The sequence below is a fragment of the Anomaloglossus baeobatrachus genome, chromosome 11 (assembly GCF_048569485.1).
Source record: "Anomaloglossus baeobatrachus isolate aAnoBae1 chromosome 11, aAnoBae1.hap1, whole genome shotgun sequence".
NCBI lineage: Eukaryota > Metazoa > Chordata > Amphibia > Anura > Aromobatidae > Anomaloglossus > Anomaloglossus baeobatrachus.
In genome coordinates, this window is record NC_134363.1 from 21,376,249 (window position 1) to 21,395,217 (window position 18,969).

At 53.7% G+C, this 18,969-nt stretch overlaps 1 protein-coding gene across 1 annotated transcript in view; it reads right to left on the reverse strand.

Annotated features, from left to right (window-relative positions):
* The window catches only part of IGLON5 (IgLON family member 5), a 433,507-nt gene that overhangs the window by 50,464 nt on the left and 364,074 nt on the right, over nucleotides 1–18,969 (reverse strand). Inside the window, 2 exon segments of the mRNA XM_075328605.1 lie at nucleotides 7,257–7,376; nucleotides 18,322–18,554. Of these exon segments, the coding sequence (XP_075184720.1) occupies nucleotides 7,257–7,376; nucleotides 18,322–18,554 (353 nt within the window).

The following is an 18,969-nucleotide window of genomic DNA, read 5'->3' on the forward strand; positions in this document are numbered from 1 at the left end:
AGTCAGTGACTAAACAAGTCTGGTGGTTATAAACTCACATTAACCAGGTGCAAAGAGAGAGATCTGATACACTGTAACAAATCCTCACCTGAGTCATCGTCATCAGTAGGGTCCTTAGAAAGAGCCTCAGTAGGGCCCACAGTAGAACCCTCAGTAGAGCCTTCAGTAGGTACCTCAGAAAAGGCCTCAGAAGGGTCCTGACTAGGATCCTCAGTAGGGACCCTCACAAACACCCTCAGCAGAGCCATCAGTAGGACCCTCAGAAGGACCCTAAGTAGGGCCCCTAGAAGAACCCTCAGTAGAGACCCTCACAAACACCATCAGCAGACCCATCAGTAGGACCCTCCGAAGGACCCTAAGTAGGGCCCTTAGAAGGACCCTCAGTAGGGACCTCAGTAGGACCCTCAGTAGGGATCTCAGTAGGATCATCAGAAGGACTCTCAGTAGGACCCTCAGTAGGACCCTCAGTAGGACCCTCAGTAGGACCCTCAGAAGGACCCTCAGAAGGACCCTCAGTAGAGCCTTCAGAAGGACCCTAAGTAGGGCTCTCAGAAGGACCCTAAGTAGGGCCCTCAGTAGGGCTCTCACAAGGGACCTCAGAAGGGACCTCAGAAGGGACCTCAGTAGGACACTCAGAAGGGACCTCAGTAGGACACTCAGAAGGGACCTCAGTAGGACACTCAGAAGGGACCTCAGTAGGACACTCAGAAGGGACCTCAGTAGGACACTCAGAAGGGACCTCAGTAGGACACTCAGAAGGGACCTCAGTAGGACACTCAGAAGGGACCTCAGTAGGACACTCAGAAGGGACCTCAGTAGGAAACTCAGAAGGGACCTCAGTAGGAAACTCAGAAGGGACCTCAGTAGGACACTCAGTAGGACACTCAGAAGGGACCTCAGTAGGACACTCAGAAGGGACCTCAGTAGGACACTCAGAAGGGACCTCAGTAGGACACTCAGAAGGGACCTCAGTAAGACACTCAGAAGGGACCTCAGAAGGACACTCAGAAGGACACTCAGAAGGACACTCAGAAGGACACTCAGAAGGACATTCAGTAGGACATTCAGTAGGACGCTCAGTAGGACGCTCAGTAGGACGCTCAGTAGGACACTCAGTAGGACACTCAGTAGGACACTCAGTAGGACACTCAGTAGGACGCTCAGTAGGACGCTCAGTAGGACGCTCAGTAGGACACTCAGTAGGACGCTCAGTAGGACGCTCAGTAGGACACTCAGTAGGACGCTCAGTAGGACACTCAGTAGGACACTCAGTAGGACACTCAGTAGGACGCTCAGTAGGACGCTCAGTAGGACGCTCAGTAGGACGCTCAGTAGGACACTCAGTAGGACACTCAGTAGGACACTCAGTAGGACACTCAGTAGGACACTCAGTAGGACACTCAGTAGGACACTCAGTAGGCGTGAAGTGTTTAATAGGTGACAGTTTTTGGAGATTGAAGCACAGCACGGTGCATCAGTATAAAATCCTCCTAACAACTAGGAATGAACGTGTTAATAACCTGAAATAAATTGGGAAGCCTCCCTTATTCTTGGCTCTCCCGGCTTCCTGGCGAGACGCTCACTCTATACATCATAGTCAGGGCCAGGGATGATGTATACGTCTAATGCGTTACTCTAATACATCAAGAGTGTGATGCTTCGCTGATAATGTATGGATATAATGCATCACTGTGCCGCTGTCTACCTCCTGATGTATGGTGTCCGCTCCATTCCTCCACAGCGGCAGGTATGGGAGGCCTCCTACCCTGTCCCAGCTATCGCCCATCACAATATAAACACCAACCCTCCCCTAGACCACCAGGGGTCTCCCTACCATTCACCCTTTCACTGTCTTAGTCCAACAGTGCAAGCCCGATGCTACCACGGATGCACCCACAAAGTCCTCCTTGTCCCCCAAAACTACCGGGGACATTGCCACTAACCTGTTAACTTCCCTAAACCACCAGGAGTGCCATTACTAACCACATGCCATTAATATGTATAGGTTTATCCAGTGTAAATGCCGCTCTTCTCCTGAATCCAGGGTGGTTTTCCTTAGGGTAGCGGGTGGGGAGAAGCTGCTGGAGGCCCACCTACCTGACTAATCTCCTGTGCCGCTTGGTACCCAGTGGCTTTTAAACTTAAAACTCGCTGTTGCAATGTCAAACATACCTGGGTATTATGCAGCCATCTTAGCCACCTCTCCCATACACGGGAGCATTCCTGTGCTCTCTATAAGAACGAAGACACTGGCTTATAGCAGGGAGAACAATGCAATCGGCAGTCCAAAATTGGATGTGCACTATTGACCATCAGTCAGCTGGGGTCCCCATGTCCATCAGACAATTGCCTTATGCACTCAAGTAGTCTGTCCTTGACATAGAACGTGATGCATTGATGTAGAACACAGCTCTGTACGTAGTATATATTTTGCAACATCTAGAACACAGCTCTGTAGGTGGTATATTCTGCAAAATATAGAATACGGCTCTGTATATAATATATTCTGCCGAGTGTTGAACATGGCTCGCTACAAAGAATATTCTACAATATATAAAATGTGGCTCTGTTCATATTATACCCTGCAGAATGTAGAATGCAGCTCTGTACATAGTATATTCTGAACAATGTAGAACATGGCTCTCTATGTAGTATACTCTGCAGTATGTTGAACATGGCTCTCTACGTAGAATATTCTGCAGTATGTAGAGCATGGCTCTTTACATATTATATCCTGCAGAATGTAGAATATAGCTCTGTACGTAGTATATTATGCAGTATGTAGAACATGGCTCTCTATGTAGTATATTGTGCAGTATGTAGCAGATGGCTCTGTACACATATCCTGTAGAATGTAGAATACACCTCTGTACATAGTATATTCTGAACAATGTAGAACAAAGTTATGTGCATAGTATATTCTGCAGTATCTAGAAAATGGCCATGGACATAGCAAATTTTGCAGGATCCAGAAAATGGTTCTATATCTATCTAGTATATTCTGCCGAATCTTGAACATGGCCCTGTATGCAGTATATTCTGCAGAATGTAGAACACAGCTCTGTATGCAGTATACTCTGCAAATTGTAGAACACAGCTCTGTATGTAGTATACTCTGCAGAATGTAGAACACAGCTCTGTATGCAGTATACTCTGCAAATTGTAGAACACAGCTCTGTATGTAGTATACTCTGCAGAATGTAGAACACAGCTCTGTATGTAGTATACTCTGCAGAATGTAGAACACAGCTCTGTATGTAGTATAGTCTGAAGAATATAGAACACAGCTCTGTATGTAGTATATTCTGAAGAATATAGAACACAGCTCTGTACGTAGTATATGCTGCAGCATTATAAACATGGCTGTGCACATAAAGCTTTAATTTCGAATTAATTTATGTATATAATTTTCATGTGTTGCATTGATTTAAAAAAACACTGCACTAATCTAGTAAATGCATTGGTACCAATACTATGTACAGTACATCTGTGTTGCCAGTGATCCAGTGCATGCTCTGTACTTCTCTCAGTACCAAACTGTTCTAATCTAGAATGTGATCCCGTGCAGGCAGCATAACCCCTGGACGCAGTGTGAACCCTTCCCGCTGACTGCTGGCGTCGCCCCCTGGACACAGTGTGAACCCTTCCGCTGACTGCTTGCGTCGCGCCCCTGGATGCAGTGTGAACCCTTCCGCCCTGGATGCAGTGTGAACCCTTCCTGCTGACTGCTGGCGTCGCGCCCCTGGATGCAGTGTAAACCCTTCCTGCTGACTGCTGGCATCGCGCCCTGGACGCAGTGTGAACCCTTCCTGCTGACTGCTGGCGTCGCGCCCTGGACGTAGTGTTAACCCTTCCTGCTGACTGCTGGCGTCGCGCCCCTGGATGCAGTGTGAACCTTTCCGCCCTGGATGCAGTGTGAACCCTTTCTGTTGACTGCTGGTGTCGCCCCTGGACACAGTGTGAACCCTTCCTGCTAACTGCTGGCGTCGCACCCCTGGATGCAGTGTGAACCCTTCCTGCTGACTGCTGGCGTCGCGCCCTGGACGCAGTGTGAACCCTTCCTGCTGACTGCTGGAGTTGCCACCTGGACGTAGTGTGAACCCTTCCTGCTGACTGCTGGCGTTGCGCCCCTGGATGCAGTGTGAACCCTTTCTGCTGACTGCTGGCATCGCCCCCCTGGATGCAGTGTGAACCCTTCCCGCTGACTGCTGGTGTCACCCCCCTTAGACGCAGTGTGAACCCTTCATGCTGACTGCTGGCATTGCCCCCCTGGATGCAGTGTGAACCCTGCCTGCTGGCGTCGCTCCCCCTGGATGCAGTGTAAACCCTTCCTGCTGGCGTCACCCCCCTGGATGCAGTGGGAACCCTTCCTGCTGGCGTTGCCCCCCCTGGATGCAGTATGAACCCTACCTGCTGACTGCTGACGTCGTCCCCCTGGACGCAGTGTGAACCCTTCCCGCTGACTGCTGATGTCGCCCCCCTGCATGCAGTGTGAACCCTTCCCGCTGACTGCTGACGTCGCTCCCCTGGACGCTGTGTGAACCCTTCCCGCTGACGTCGCCCCCCTGGATGCAGTGTGAACCCTTCCCGCTGACTGCTGACGTCGCCCCCCCTGGATGCAGTGTGAACCCTTCCCGCTGACTGCTGACGTCTCCCTGTGTCTCTGTTCTCCAGTCTGGATATCATTCCAGTATAACAAGCAGCGATCTGTCCAAATCTGGCTGCTGTGATATTAATCCGGAGCAGCGCTGTGAACATGCCAGACCTTGTACTGCTAATATCCCATCATAGGCCGGATCACAGCTGCACTCAGGCAGCGTCTTGTGGTGATAGCAGACATATTGCAGACACAACAATATCCGGTCCTAATCCAGAATCCAGATGTGCAGACAATATGCCGAGGATTCGCAGATAGCGCTGCACATCTAGAATAGGAACCAAAGCTCAGAAATAAGCCTCATTACGGTATTATTATGGAAAACCGCACGGATCCGAGAAGAATGAAAATCCATTACTCACTGGAGCACTACAACCCCCATCATGAGCATAGAGCAATTCTATTCTAGTCTATACACAGAAGACCACAACCCCCAACATGAGCATGATACAAATCTGTTATGTTCTCTGTATAGAACACTACACCTCCATCATGTTCATAATAGAATATCCCTATATGTAGAAGACTACGACCTCCTACCCGACCATAAGCCGAATCTGTTACCCTCTATAGACAGCACTACGCACCCAACATATTCCGAATTCAGACTATCATGATCTATACATCAAAGAGTACTACTTCCAACATGATGGGACACTTTCTATCCGATACACTGCAACTGGGCTGAAGGGTAAAAAATTTAAAGGGAAAGCGCAAATTATAAGCAGCCTTAGACTGAAGGGAGAAAGTCAACCTAGTATGGAGGCAGTCGTCACCTCCATATCTATCTACTCTCTCTTCCTTCATCCGTCCATCCATCCAACCAACCATCCGTCCGTCCGTCCGTCCGTCCATCCAACCATCCATCAGTCCGTCCGTCCGTCCATCCTTACGTCCAACCAACCGTCCGTACACGTCCATCCAGCCATCCGTACACGTCCATCCAGCCATCCGTACACGTCCATCCAGCCACCCGTACACGTCCATCCAGCCACCCGTACACGTCCATCCAGCCACCCGTACACGTCCATCCAGCCACCCGTACACGTCCATCCAGCCACCCGTACACGTCCATCCAGCCACCCGTACACGTCCATCCAGCCACCCGTACACGTCCATCCAGCCACCCGTACACGTCCATCCAGCCACCCGTACACGTCCATCCAGCCACCCGTACACGTCCATCCAGCCACCCGTACACGTCCATCCAACCACCCGTACACGTCCATCCAACCACCCGTACACGTCCATCCAACCACCCGTACACGTCCATCCAACCACCCGTACACGTCCATCCAACCACCCGTACACGTCCATCCAACCACCCGTACACGTCCATCCAACCACCCGTACACGTCCATCCAACCACCCGTACACGTCCATCCAACCACCCGTACACGTCCACCCAACCACCCGTACACGTCCACCCAACCACCCGTTCACGTCCACCCAACCACCCGTACACGTCCACCCAACCACCCATACACCGTCCACCCAACCATCCGGACACGTCCACCCAACCATCCGGACACGTCCAACCAACCATCCGGACACGTCCAACCAACCATCCGGACACGTCCAACCAACCATCCGGACACGTCCAACCAACCATCCGGACACGTCCAACCAACCATCCGGACACGTCCAACCAACCATCCGGACACGTCCAACCAACCATCCGGACACGTCCAACCAACCATCCGTACGTCCATCCAACCACCCGTACGTCCATCCAACCACCCGTACGTCCATCCAACCACCCGTACGTCCATCCAACCACCCGTACGTCCATCCAACCACCCGTACGTCCATCCAACCACCCGTACACGTCCATCCAACCACCCGTACACGTCCATCCAACCACCCGTACACGTCCATCCAACCACCCGTACACGTCCATCCAACCACCCGTACACGTCCATCCAACCACCCGTACACGTCCATCCAACCACCCGTACACGTCCATCCAACCACCCGTAGACGTCCATCCAACCATCCGGACACGTCCAACCAACCATCCGTACGCCCATCCAACCACCCGTACGTCCATCCAACCACCCGTACGTCCATCCAACCACCCGTACGTCCACCCAACCACCCGTACACGTCCACCCAACCACCCGTACACCGTCCACCCAACCATCCGGACACGTCCACCCAACCATCCGGACACGTCCAACCAACCATCCGGACACGTCCAACCAACCATCCGGACACGTCCAACCAACCATCCGGACACGTCCAACCAACCATCCATACCTCCATCCAACCACCCGTACGTCCTTCCAACCACCCGTACGTCCATCCAACCACCCGTACGTCCATCCAACCACCCATCCATCCATCTGTCTAAGTAGTGAAGTTCAGGTGTAAAACTTCCCACGATCAATCATACCAGAACCTGTGAAGTAAGACATTAAGAAACAGTTTCCACGTCTTCAGTGTGTTGCACGTGGCTCTGTACAAGTGGTGGTACCAATACTCCATATAAAATGTCATGGATGGATCTTCTCCCCCAGGACCCCCCCATTGTGCCCACACCCGGGCCGCCCCTGCCCTTTATACCGGCATGGTCACTTCGTTGGCCGAACGTCTTTACCTCTCAGCTGCTTCCAGGTCACTGTTGGCTCCGGTTTCCCTACAGCTAGACACATGAGGTTGACGTTACTGCCCTCGTTCACGGTGATACTGGACGAGATGTTCACGATTCTGGCCGGAACTAGAAGAAAATGAAAAAAACAAAAAAACATTCATTGAAGTTTTATTTTTCATTTAAAATCATGAAAACAAATGAAACGGAACATAGAATTTCACAATCAGAATTCTGACCCAAGAACCCTTGTATTTGTTTAAAGTTGAAGTCACTACTGAGCAGGACTGGAATCTCCACACACTTCTTAGTTTTGCCTGCAGGGGCGTCGTTTCACATAAAAGCACTCGATCACGAGGTCTCCAAGCCGTAGGACCCCCAGCCGTTAATATGCCACGGGGGGGGGGGGAGCGGCGATAGGAGCAGGGGCGGCCCGCGTCTGATTTACACCATTAATGAAACGTTGTTCCTCTCGATTCGCTATTATTTGCGTTGTTAATAAGACAATAATAATAAGATCTGGATTTCGCCTCCGGGACGATCTCCGCGTCTCTGATGTGCAGCTGCAAACAATGAAACATAGTTTCCCTTTGAAAAATGTTTGTAAACGGCACCCGGAATCTACGGCTTTTATTGTTACTTTCCTGATATATCGCTTCATAAATGGCTGACGAAAGAGACATAAAAGGCAACAAAACTATAAAACAAGCCGCAAAGCAGCGGGATCCCCGAGCAAATAAAGCTCTAGTGGTGGAACGTGTCTCCTCTGCGCGGGGATGGAACAGTCTAGACCGGGACGCCGGAGTCATCCTCGGCCCAGAGGACGATGGCGGCAACACCGCACTTTACTACAACCATTGATTGATCACAACGTTATCTGTCTACGAAACGCATCCGCGTTCAGTGTGCGCCAGGAAGCGTGCAAACACCGAATATATACTCATTTATAATTAGGTGCCATTTGTGTGCCTACCACCCACCACTATGCCCACCAGCCACCATTATGTCCACCAGCCAACATTATGTCCACCAGCCACCATTATGTCCACCAGCCAGCACTATGCCCCATCCACCTTTATGCCCACCTCTATGCCCACCAGCCAACCCTATGCCCCCATCCAGCACTATGCCCAAAAGCCAGCACAATGCCCCCATCCACCACAATGCCCCCATCCACCACTATGCCCACCAGCCACCTCTATGCCCACCTCTATGCCCACTAGCCACCACTATGAGCACCAGCCAGCACTATGCCCCCATCCACCACTATGCCCACCAGCCACCTCTATGCCCACCACTATGCCCACCAGCCACCACTATGAGCACCAACCACCACTATGCCCACCAGCCACCACTATGCCCACCAGCCACCACTATGCCCACCAGCCACCACTATGCCCACCAGCCACCACTATGAGCACCAACCACCACTATGCCCACCAGCCACCACTATGCCCACCATTATGCCTACCAACCACCTCTATGTCCCATTTTGCCTACCAATCACCACTACACCCACTAGCCATCTCCATACCACCACTATGCCCACCCCAACTATGCCCGCCAGCCACCACTATGCCCTCCAGTGACCTTTATGCCCAGCACTATGCCCACCAGCCATGACTATACTCACCAGCCACCACTATGCCCTCCACTATACCCGTCAGCCACCACTATACCCACCACTATGCCCACTAGTTACCACTATGCGCACCAGCCACCACTATTGTCACCCTGTGGATCATCTCCATCCGAATTTACGGGTCAGAGGACCATACATTCAGGGCAGGTAGGATCCCGATGAATGTATTAAATGTCCATGTTCTGTGGGATATACTCAGTTGACAAGATTTATCAGCTGAAGAGTGAAATGTAGGGTATTTACCCCTCCCCCCATCATTATCAGCACAGTCTTCTTCCTTTCCCCGTTGCATTATAAATGGTGCAACCTTCCCCATAGGCTTCATAATTGCTCTGGTGATGAGATCAGAAGCGTCCAGGATGTTCCTAGAGCACTTAGAAGTTTGATCTGCGGCTGTGATAGTGGCCGTCTTTATGACGTCATCTCCATCAGACATCCCATGTAATCTATAAGTTAAAGTGAGGAGAGGTCCAAGATCACGTGCCCCATGGTGAGAGGAGGCAACATGACCCTCAATGCCAAGGCAACGAGACCCATGACGACGCAAGGCAACGAGACCCACGAGGATGCAAGGCAACATGACCTACAACGACTCCAGGCAACATGACCTATGACAAAGCAAGGCAACGCGACCCACGACAACTCCAGGCAACGCGACCCACGACAACTCCAGGCAACGCGACCCACGACAACTCCAGGCAACGCGACCCACGACAACTCCAGGCAACGCGACCCACGACAACTCCAGGCAACGCGACCCACGACAACTCCAGGCAACGCGACCCACGACAACTCCAGGCAACGCGACCCACGACAACTCCAGGCAACGCGACCCACGACAAAGCAAGGCAACGCGACCCACGACAAAGCAAGGCAACGCGACCCACGACAAAGCAAGGCAACGCGACCCACGACAAAGCAAGGCAACGCGACCCACGACAAAGCAAGGCAACGCGACCCACGACAAGGCAAGGCAACGCGACCCACGACAAAGCAAGGCAACGCGACCCACGACAAAGCAAGGCAACGCGACCCACGACAAAGCAAGGCAACGCGACCCACGACAAAGCAAGGCAACGCGACCCACGACAAAGCAAGGCAACGCGACCCACGACAAGGCAAGGCAACGCGACCCACGACAAAGCAAGGCAACGCGACCCACGACAAAGCAAGGCAACGCGACCCACGACAAAGCAAGGCAACGCGACCCACGACAAAGCAAGGTAACGCGACCCACGACAAAGCAAGGCAACGCGACCCACGACAAAGGCAACGCGACCCACGACAAAGCAAGGCAACGCGACCCACGACAAAGCAAGGTAACGCGACCCACGACAAAGCAAGGCAACGCGACCCACGACAAAGGCAACGCGACCCACGACAAAGCAAAGTAACAAGACCTACAACAACTCCAGGCAATGCGATCCACAACGAAGCAAGGTAGCAAGACCCATGACTCCAGGCAACGCGACCCACGACCACTCCAGGCAACGCGACCCACCACCACTCCAGGCAACGCGACCCACCACCACTCCAGGCAACGCGACCCACCACCACTCCAGGCAACGCGACCCACCACCACTCCAGGCAACGCGACCCACCACCACTCCAGGCAACGCGACCCACCACCACTCCAGGCAACGCGACCCACCACCACTCCAGGCAACGCGACCCACCACCACTCCAGGCAACGGCACCCACGAACACTCCAGGCAACGGCACCCACGAACACTCCAGGCAACGGCACCCACGAACACTCCAGGCAACGGCACCCACGAACACTCCAGGCAACGGCACCCACGAACACTCCAGGCAACGGCACCCACGAACACTCCAGGCAACGGCACCCACGAACACTCCAGGCAACGGCACCCACGAACACTCCAGGCAACGGCACCCACGAACACTCCAGGCAACGGCACCCACGAACACTCCAGGCAACGGCACCCACGAACACTCCAGGCAACGGCACCCACGAACACTCCAGGCAACGGCACCCACGAACACTCCAGGCAACGGCACCCACGAACACTCCAGGCAACGGCACCCACGAACACTCCAGGCAACGGCACCCACGAACACTCCAGGCAACGGCACCCACGAACACTCCAGGCAACGGCACCCACGAACACTCCAGGCAACGCCACCCACGAACACTCCAGGCAACGCCACCCACGAACACTCCAGGCAACGCCACCCACGAACACTCCAGGCAACGCCACCCACCACCACTCCAGGCAACGCCACCCACCACCACTCCAGGCAACGCCACCCACCACCACTCCAGGCAACACCACCCACCACCACTCCAGGCAACGCCACCCACCACCACTCCAGGCAACGCCACCCACCACCACTCCAGGCAACGCCACCCACCACCACTCCAGGCAACGCCACCCACCACCACTCCAGGCAACGCCACCCACCACCACTCCAGGCAACGCGACCCACCACCACTCCAGGCAACGCGACCCACCACCACTCCAGGCAACGCGACCCACCACCACTCCAGGCAACGCCACCCACGAACACTCCAGGCAACGCCACCCACGAACACTCCAGGCAACGCCACCCACCACCACTCCAGGCAACGCCACCCACCACCACTCCAGGCAACGCGACCCACGAACACTCCAGGCAACGCCACCCACCACCACTCCAGGCAACGCCACCCACCACCACTCCAGGCAACGCCACCCACCCCCACTCCAGGCAACGCCACCCACCACCACTCCAGGCAACGCGACCCACCACCACTCCAGGCAACGCGACCCACGAACACTCCAGGCAACGCGACCCACGAACACTCCAGGCAACGCGACCCACGAACACTCCAGGCAACGCGACCCACCACCACTCCAGGCAACACCACCCACCACCACGCCAGGCAACGCCACCCACCACCACTCCAGGCAACGCCACCCACCACCACTCCAGGCAACGCCACCCACCACCACTCCAGGCAACGCCACCCACCACCACTCCAGGCAACGCGACCCACCACCACTCCAGGCAACGCGACCCACCACCACTCCAGGCAACGCCACCCACCACCACTCCAGGCAACGCCACCCACCACCACTCCAGGCAACGCCACCCACCACCACTCCAGGCAACGCCACCCACCACCACTCCAGGCAACGCCACCCACCACCACTCCAGGCAACGCCACCCACGAACACTCCAGGCAACGCCACCCACCACCACTCCAGGCAATGCGACCCACAACGACTCCAGGCAACGAAACCCACGATTACTCCAGGCAACGCAACCCACGACGACTCCAGGCAACGCGACCCACGACCACTCCAGGCAACGTGATCCTCGACGCACGTTCTTCTGGCACAGCATCTGAGTCCCATTCTCATTAATAGGGATAAGCTGCAGTACCAGGCACCGCCATACACGGGAGAGGCGCAATTTTTTTTAGTGCAGGGACATTCTGATGCGTTTTTTTCTTTTTTCGGGTCGACTTTCTCTTTAAGGTCTCGGTCCAACGTTGAGTAAAGTGGAATCGGCGCCGTTCCACATCAGAAAGGCTTCACGCACGGTTCTCCATTTCAGGGGAATTAGGCAGGAAGCAAACTGCTGACATCTTTCTAAAGTTTGGACTGTTTGTTTTAGCTTTTTTCTTTGTGGCTTTCTGCTGAATTGGGCCCTTCGCACAGACTTGCGTTCTCCATTCCAAAAAACACCGTCAAGCTGTAATTATCCCCCCCGTCCCACAATAGAAAAGCTTTCACAGCTCTGACAATACGGCTGATTGTGAGGAGGGGGAGGGAGGGCGGCAAATCCTGTGACTGACGGCTTCTCTCCCGCAAACCCAGATGGGGCCCCTGCACACACACAATGGCGGCCATTATCAAGTTGGCCGAGTGAAAAGCCGCCTCGCAATTGGCCATGGCGACTGCACACTGCACGTGTCACTGCGGCACAAGGGAGCAGCGGGGAAAGGACGGAGCGGCCCGAACCGTGCAGAGCGGCGGCCGCAGGGTTAACTGCTACCGTGCTGCGGAATGAACAGGACGAGGAGGAGGAGGATCATGAGGAAGAGGATGATGGAGGATGATGAGGAGAAGGATGAGGAGGATGAGGAAAAGGAGGATGAAGATGATGAGGAGGCGGATGATGATGAGAAGGAGGAGGATAGAGGAGAAGGATGAAGATGATGAGGAGGAAGAGGATGAAGAACATGAGGATGAGGAGCATGAGGAAGAGGATGATGGAGGATGAGGAGGAGGATGATGATGAGGAGAAGGAGGAGGAGGATGGAGGTGAAGGATGAAGATAATGAGGAGGAGAAGGATGATGAGGAGAAGGATGATGAGGAGAAGGATGATGAGGAGAAGGATGATGAGGAGAAGGATGATGAGGAGAAGGATGAGAAGGATGAGGAAAATGAGGAAAAGGAGGATAAGGATGAGGAAGATGAGGAGGAGGAAGATGAGGAGGAGGAAGATGAGGAGGAGGAAGATGAGGAGGAGGAAGATGAGGAGGAGGAAGATGAGGAGGAGGAAGATGAGGAAGAGGATGATAGAGGATGATGATGAGGAGGATGAAAAGCAGGATGATGATGATGATGATGATGATGATAAGGAGGATAATAAGGAAGATGATGATGAGGAAGATGATGATGAGGATGATGAAGATGAGGAGAAGGAGGATGATGAAGATTAGGAGGATGAGGAAAAGGAGGACGAGGATGAGAAGGAGGACGATGAGGAAGAGGACCATGAGGAAGAGGACCATGAGGAAGAGGACAATGAGGAAGAGGACGATGAGGAAGAGGACGATGAGGAAGAGGACGATGAGGAAGAGGACGAGGAGGAAGAGGACGAGGAGGAAGAGGACGAGGAGGATTATGAGAAAGAGGACGACAAGGAAGAAGATAATGAGGAAGAGGATAATGTTGAGAAAGATGAGGAGGATGAGAAGGAAGATGATGAGGAGGAGGATGAGGAAGAGGATGATGAGGATGATGAGTATGATGATTAAGAGGATGAGGAGGATGAAGATGAGGAGGATAAAGATGATGAGGAGGATGATGATGAGGAAGATGGGGAGGAGGATGATGATGAGGAAGATGATGATGAGGAGGAGGATGATGAGGAAGATGATGATGAGGAAGATGGGGAGGAGGATGATGATGAGGAAGATGATGATGAGGAAGATGATGATGAGGAAGATGATGATGAGGATGAAGAGGATGGTGATGAGGATGATGGTGATGATGCACTTTTTATAAAATATCTCTACCTCCACTCTTTTCTAGATTCTCTCTGCCGACAGCGAACAAGATTATTTCTGGTCTAATTTGTTTCAGTTTTTCATGATTTTTCAATATTTCTTCCTTTTGACCTGGATCTTTTGTAATAAACATTGGGCCCGCTCCATTCTCTGATTTGTGGCTGATTTTTGGAGCGTTTTTTTTTTCTATTTGCTCTTTTCTTGCAGTCACTTTATATGTATTCATCTTGTTTTTCTTACGTTCTCCAGAGGAATCCAAAGTCGCAAACATTTGTCGTAAGTTTGCAAAACCTCTTGACTCCCCCAAGTGATCTGCAGAGCCCCTCGACTCCCCCCCACTGAGTGCTCTGCAGAGCTCACCGAGTGCTCTGCAGAGCCCCCAACTCCTCCGAGTGCTCTGCAGAGCCCCCCTTCGATTCCCTCGAGTGCTCTGCAGAGTTTCGAACCTCTTCCACACCAGTGCTCTGCAGAGCTCCCCGACTCTCCCCCCCGTGTTCTCTAGAGCCCCCCGACCCCTTCCTCCCCAGTGCTCTGTAGAGCCCCGACTCTCCTCCCCCGTGTTCTCTAGAGTCCCCCGATCCCTTCCTCCCCCAGTGCTCTGCAGAGCTCCCGACTCTCCCCTCTGTGTTCTCTAGAGCCCCTCGACCCCTTTCCCCCCAGTGCTCTGCAGAGCCCCCCCGACTCTTCCCCCTGTGTTCTCTAGAGCCCCCTGACCCCTTCCCTCTTGTGCTCTGCAGAGCCCCTCGACTCTCCCCCCTGTGTTCTCTAGAGCCCCCCCGACCCCTTCCCCCCAGTGCTCTGCAGATCCCCCCCCGACTCTCCCCTCTGTGTTCTCTAGAGCCCCCCCGACCCCTTCCCTCCGGTGCTCTGCAGAGCGCCCTGACTCTCCCCCCTGTGTTTTCTAGAGCCCCCTGACCCCTTCCCTCCTGTGCTCTGCAGAACCCTCGACTCTCCCCCCTGTGTTCTCTAGAGCCCCCCTGACCCCTTCCCCCCCAGTGCTCTGCAGATCCCCCCCGACTCTCCCCCCCTGTGTTCTCTAGAGCCCCCCAACCCCTTCCCCACGGTGCTCTGCAGAGCCCCCCCGACTCTCCCCCCTGTGTTCTCTAGAGCCCCCTGACCCCTTCCCTCCTGTGCTCTGCAGAGCCCCCCGACACTCCCCAGTGTTCTCTAGAGCCCCCTGAACCCTTCCCCCCCAATGCTCTGCAGAGCCCCCTGACTCTCCCCCTCTGTTCTCTAGAGAGCTCCCCGACTACCCCTCACTGAGAGCTCTCAACTCCTCCGAGTGCTCTGCAGAGCCCCCCTTCGATTCCCCCGAGTGCTCTGCAGAGTTTCCGACACCTTCCACACAGTACTCTGCAGAGCTCCCCGACTCTCCCCCCCTTGTTCTCTAGAGCCCCCCGACCCCTTCCTCCCCAGTGCTCTGCAGAGCCACCCGACTCTCCCTCATTATTCTCTAGAGCCCCCCGACCCCTTCCCCCCAGTGCTCTGCAGAGCCACCCGACTCTCCCCCATTATTCTCTAGAGCCCCCCGACCCCTTCCCCCCAGTGCTCTGCAGAGCCACCCGACTCTCCCCCATTATTCTCTGGAGCCTCCCGACCCTTCCTCCCCAGTGCTCTACAGAGTCCCTCGACTCTCCTCCCCCGTGTTCTCTAGAGTCCCCCGACCACTTCCTCCCCAGTGTTCTGCAGAGCCACCCGACTCTCCCCCCTGTGTTCTCTAGAGCCCCCTGACCCCTTCCCTCTTGTGCTCTGCAGAGCCCCTCGACTCTCCCCTGTGTTCTCTAGAGCCCCCCCGACCCCTTCCCCCCCAGTGCTCTGCAGATCCCCCCCGACTCTCCCCCCCTGTGTTCTCTAGAGCCCCCCCCGACCCCTTCCCCACATTGCTCTGCAGAGCCCCCCGACTCTCCCCTCTGTGTTCTCTAGAGCCCCCCCGACCCCTTCCCTCCGGTGCTCTGCAGAGCCCCCTGACTCTCCCCCCTGTGTTTTCTAGAGCCCCCTGACCCCTTCCCTCCTGTGCTCTGCAGAACCCTCGACTCTCCCCCCTGTGTTCTCTAGAGCCCCCCTGACCCCTTCCCCCCCAGTGCTCTGCAGATCCCCCCCCGACTCTCCCTCCCTGTGTTCTCTAGAGCCCCCCCGACCCCTTCCCCACAGTGCTCTGCAGAGCCCCCCGACTCTCACCTCTGTGTTCTCTAGAGCCCCCCGACCCCTTCCCTCCGGTGCTCTGCAGATCACCCCGACTCTCCCCCTGTGTTCTCTAGAGCTCCCCGACCCCTTCCCCCCAGTGCTCTGCAGAGCCCCCCCCGACTCTCCCCCCGTGTTTTCTAGAGCCCCCTGACCCCTTCCCTCCTGTGCTCTGCAGAGCCCCTCGACTCTCCCCCCTGTGTTCTTTAGAGCCCCCCCGACCCCTTCCCCCCCAGTGCTCTGCAGAGCCCCCCACTCCCCCCTGTGTTCTCTAGAGCCCCACCTCCCCCTCCCCCCCAGTGCTCTGCAGAGCGCCGTGTAATCCTCTGACTCATTATCGGACTCCGGCGCCAATTCAGGGAACCTTTGATAATAACTAAAAGCAACAAGCCATAATTACCCTTTCTACATCATAAATGGCTGTTTAGCGGCTCCGACCCACACAACGCGGCCGCGGGCCGGAGAGCAAAGCAGAAATCTGCTCACGTGTTTCAGCATTCTGGATACAGAAGGATTCATTTAGCGGTGACCTCTCACCGGCGGTGGATATCGGTCACAGGTGACCCCGAGGGGTATAATTCATGGGTAATTATCTAATTCACTGTATATTCAATTAATCAATTAGGAGGAAAGTAGGTGGATTTTCAAATTAAAGGGGCACTCCAGGCATTCTGCCTCCTCGCCTGCCCATACTCTTCACATTGCCTTCTGCTGGGTGGGATTGAAGTATGATTGACAGGACAGTCTAATACATGGGTCTTCTGGTTTGGGCAAGTCTCAGGCTGAAAAAACAGAGGATGCAGCGGGGCCTAAAGAACCCTCTACTTCTGCAATATCCATTCTTTGAAGCAGTGGCTGCCCCTTTTAGAGGGGGTCCTAAATTGGGGTTTTATCACTTGCATCGGGCCCTAAATCATTGGATGACAGGGAGGTGGATGCAGTCAGGCTTGGACTGGCCCACTGGAGAGCCGGAGAATCCTCTGGTGGGCCCCTCTAGGGTGATTATATAACTTTGAAAGGCACAAAGGGGGGCATTAAGGGGAGAAAAGAGGGTACTATTACTTTGTATGGGGCAGTATTACATTGTGGGAGGCAAAATAAAATGTTATAATTTCCAGGGGGCACATGGGGTGTCATTATATTGAAAAGGCACCATTACTGTATACAGGAGGATTACTTATTTTAGGGGTAACTTTATAGGGGGCATAAAAGACACAAACAAGGGAATGGTTACTGTGGCCTTAGGGTTTGTGCCCCCGATGCTTTAAAACAATTTTAACACCCATCCTCATAGTGGGGTCAACAGCATGTTCATCCCCATAATGGGGTCAACAACATTTTTATCCTCATAGTGGGGTCAATAACATGTCCATCCCCATAATGGTATCAACAACACGTCCATCCCCATAATGGGATCAACATGTCCACTCCATAATCAGGTCAACAACATGTCCACCCCATAATGAGGTCAACAACATGTCCACTCCCATAATGGGGTCAACATGTCCATCCCCAAAATGGGGTCAACAACATGTCCATCCCTATAATGGGGTCAACAACATGTCCATCCCCATAATGGGATCAACAACATGTCCACTCCATAATCAGGTCAACAACATGTCAACCCCATAATGGGGTCAACAACATGTCCACTCCCATAATGGGGTCAACAACATGTCCATCCCCATAATGAGGTCAACAACATGTCCACCCCATAATGAGGTCAACAACATGTCAACCCCATAATGGGGTCAACAACATAATGGGGTCAACAACATGTCCATCCCCATAATGAGGTCAACAACATGTCCATCCCCATAATGAGGTCAACAACATGTCAACCCCATAATGGGGTCAACATGTCCATCCCCATAGTGGGGTCAACAACATGTACATCCTCATAATAGGGTCAACAACATGTTCATCCCCATGTTGGAAGCATCATTGATGGATAGATGCAGTGGAGGTGCCTGATAAGCTTTGCCGGGACAGTTGGACTCTTACCTTGCACTATGAGATAGGCCTGGGTAGTGTGGGGCTTATCCTGGGTCTGGTAGGAACAGGTGTAGAGACCTTCATCCGCCACATCCAATTGGGTGATGATGATGCTGAATTCGGTCTTATTGTAGTTCAGTAGTTGGACGCGAGGGTCTATGGACCACTTGTCATTGCCCGCGTAAAGGATGTTGGACCGGTTGAGCCAGGCCACTCGTGTTACTTGGTCATCAATCGAACAACTGAAAAAAAAATTGCAAAAAGATCATGCTGTAGCCTCATCGAGTCATTGGAATGGACTCAAGTTCTTGACCATCTCAGAAAAACAGCGCCCCCATCCAAATTTTCTCTTTTGCATCATGGTGTTACACAAACCTTTAGCCAAGGACAGGTGTGGCGCCATTTGTTTTTGTATAAAGCAAGCATGTTTTTGTAAGCATGAACAAACCCTTTAAAAGGGATATTCCACTTGATGGGTGGGACGCGACCAATCTATAGAATAGGGGATCTATGCCCCCCCCCTCTATCCTCTGGCTGCAAAATAGTAGCCACGAGGAGTTAAGTGGAGTGGATGATTGCACATGCACAGCGCAGATCTTTGCAAAATCTATGGCACTACTGAAGGTAGAAGACGGAGACCAATCAAGCATGTGCAGC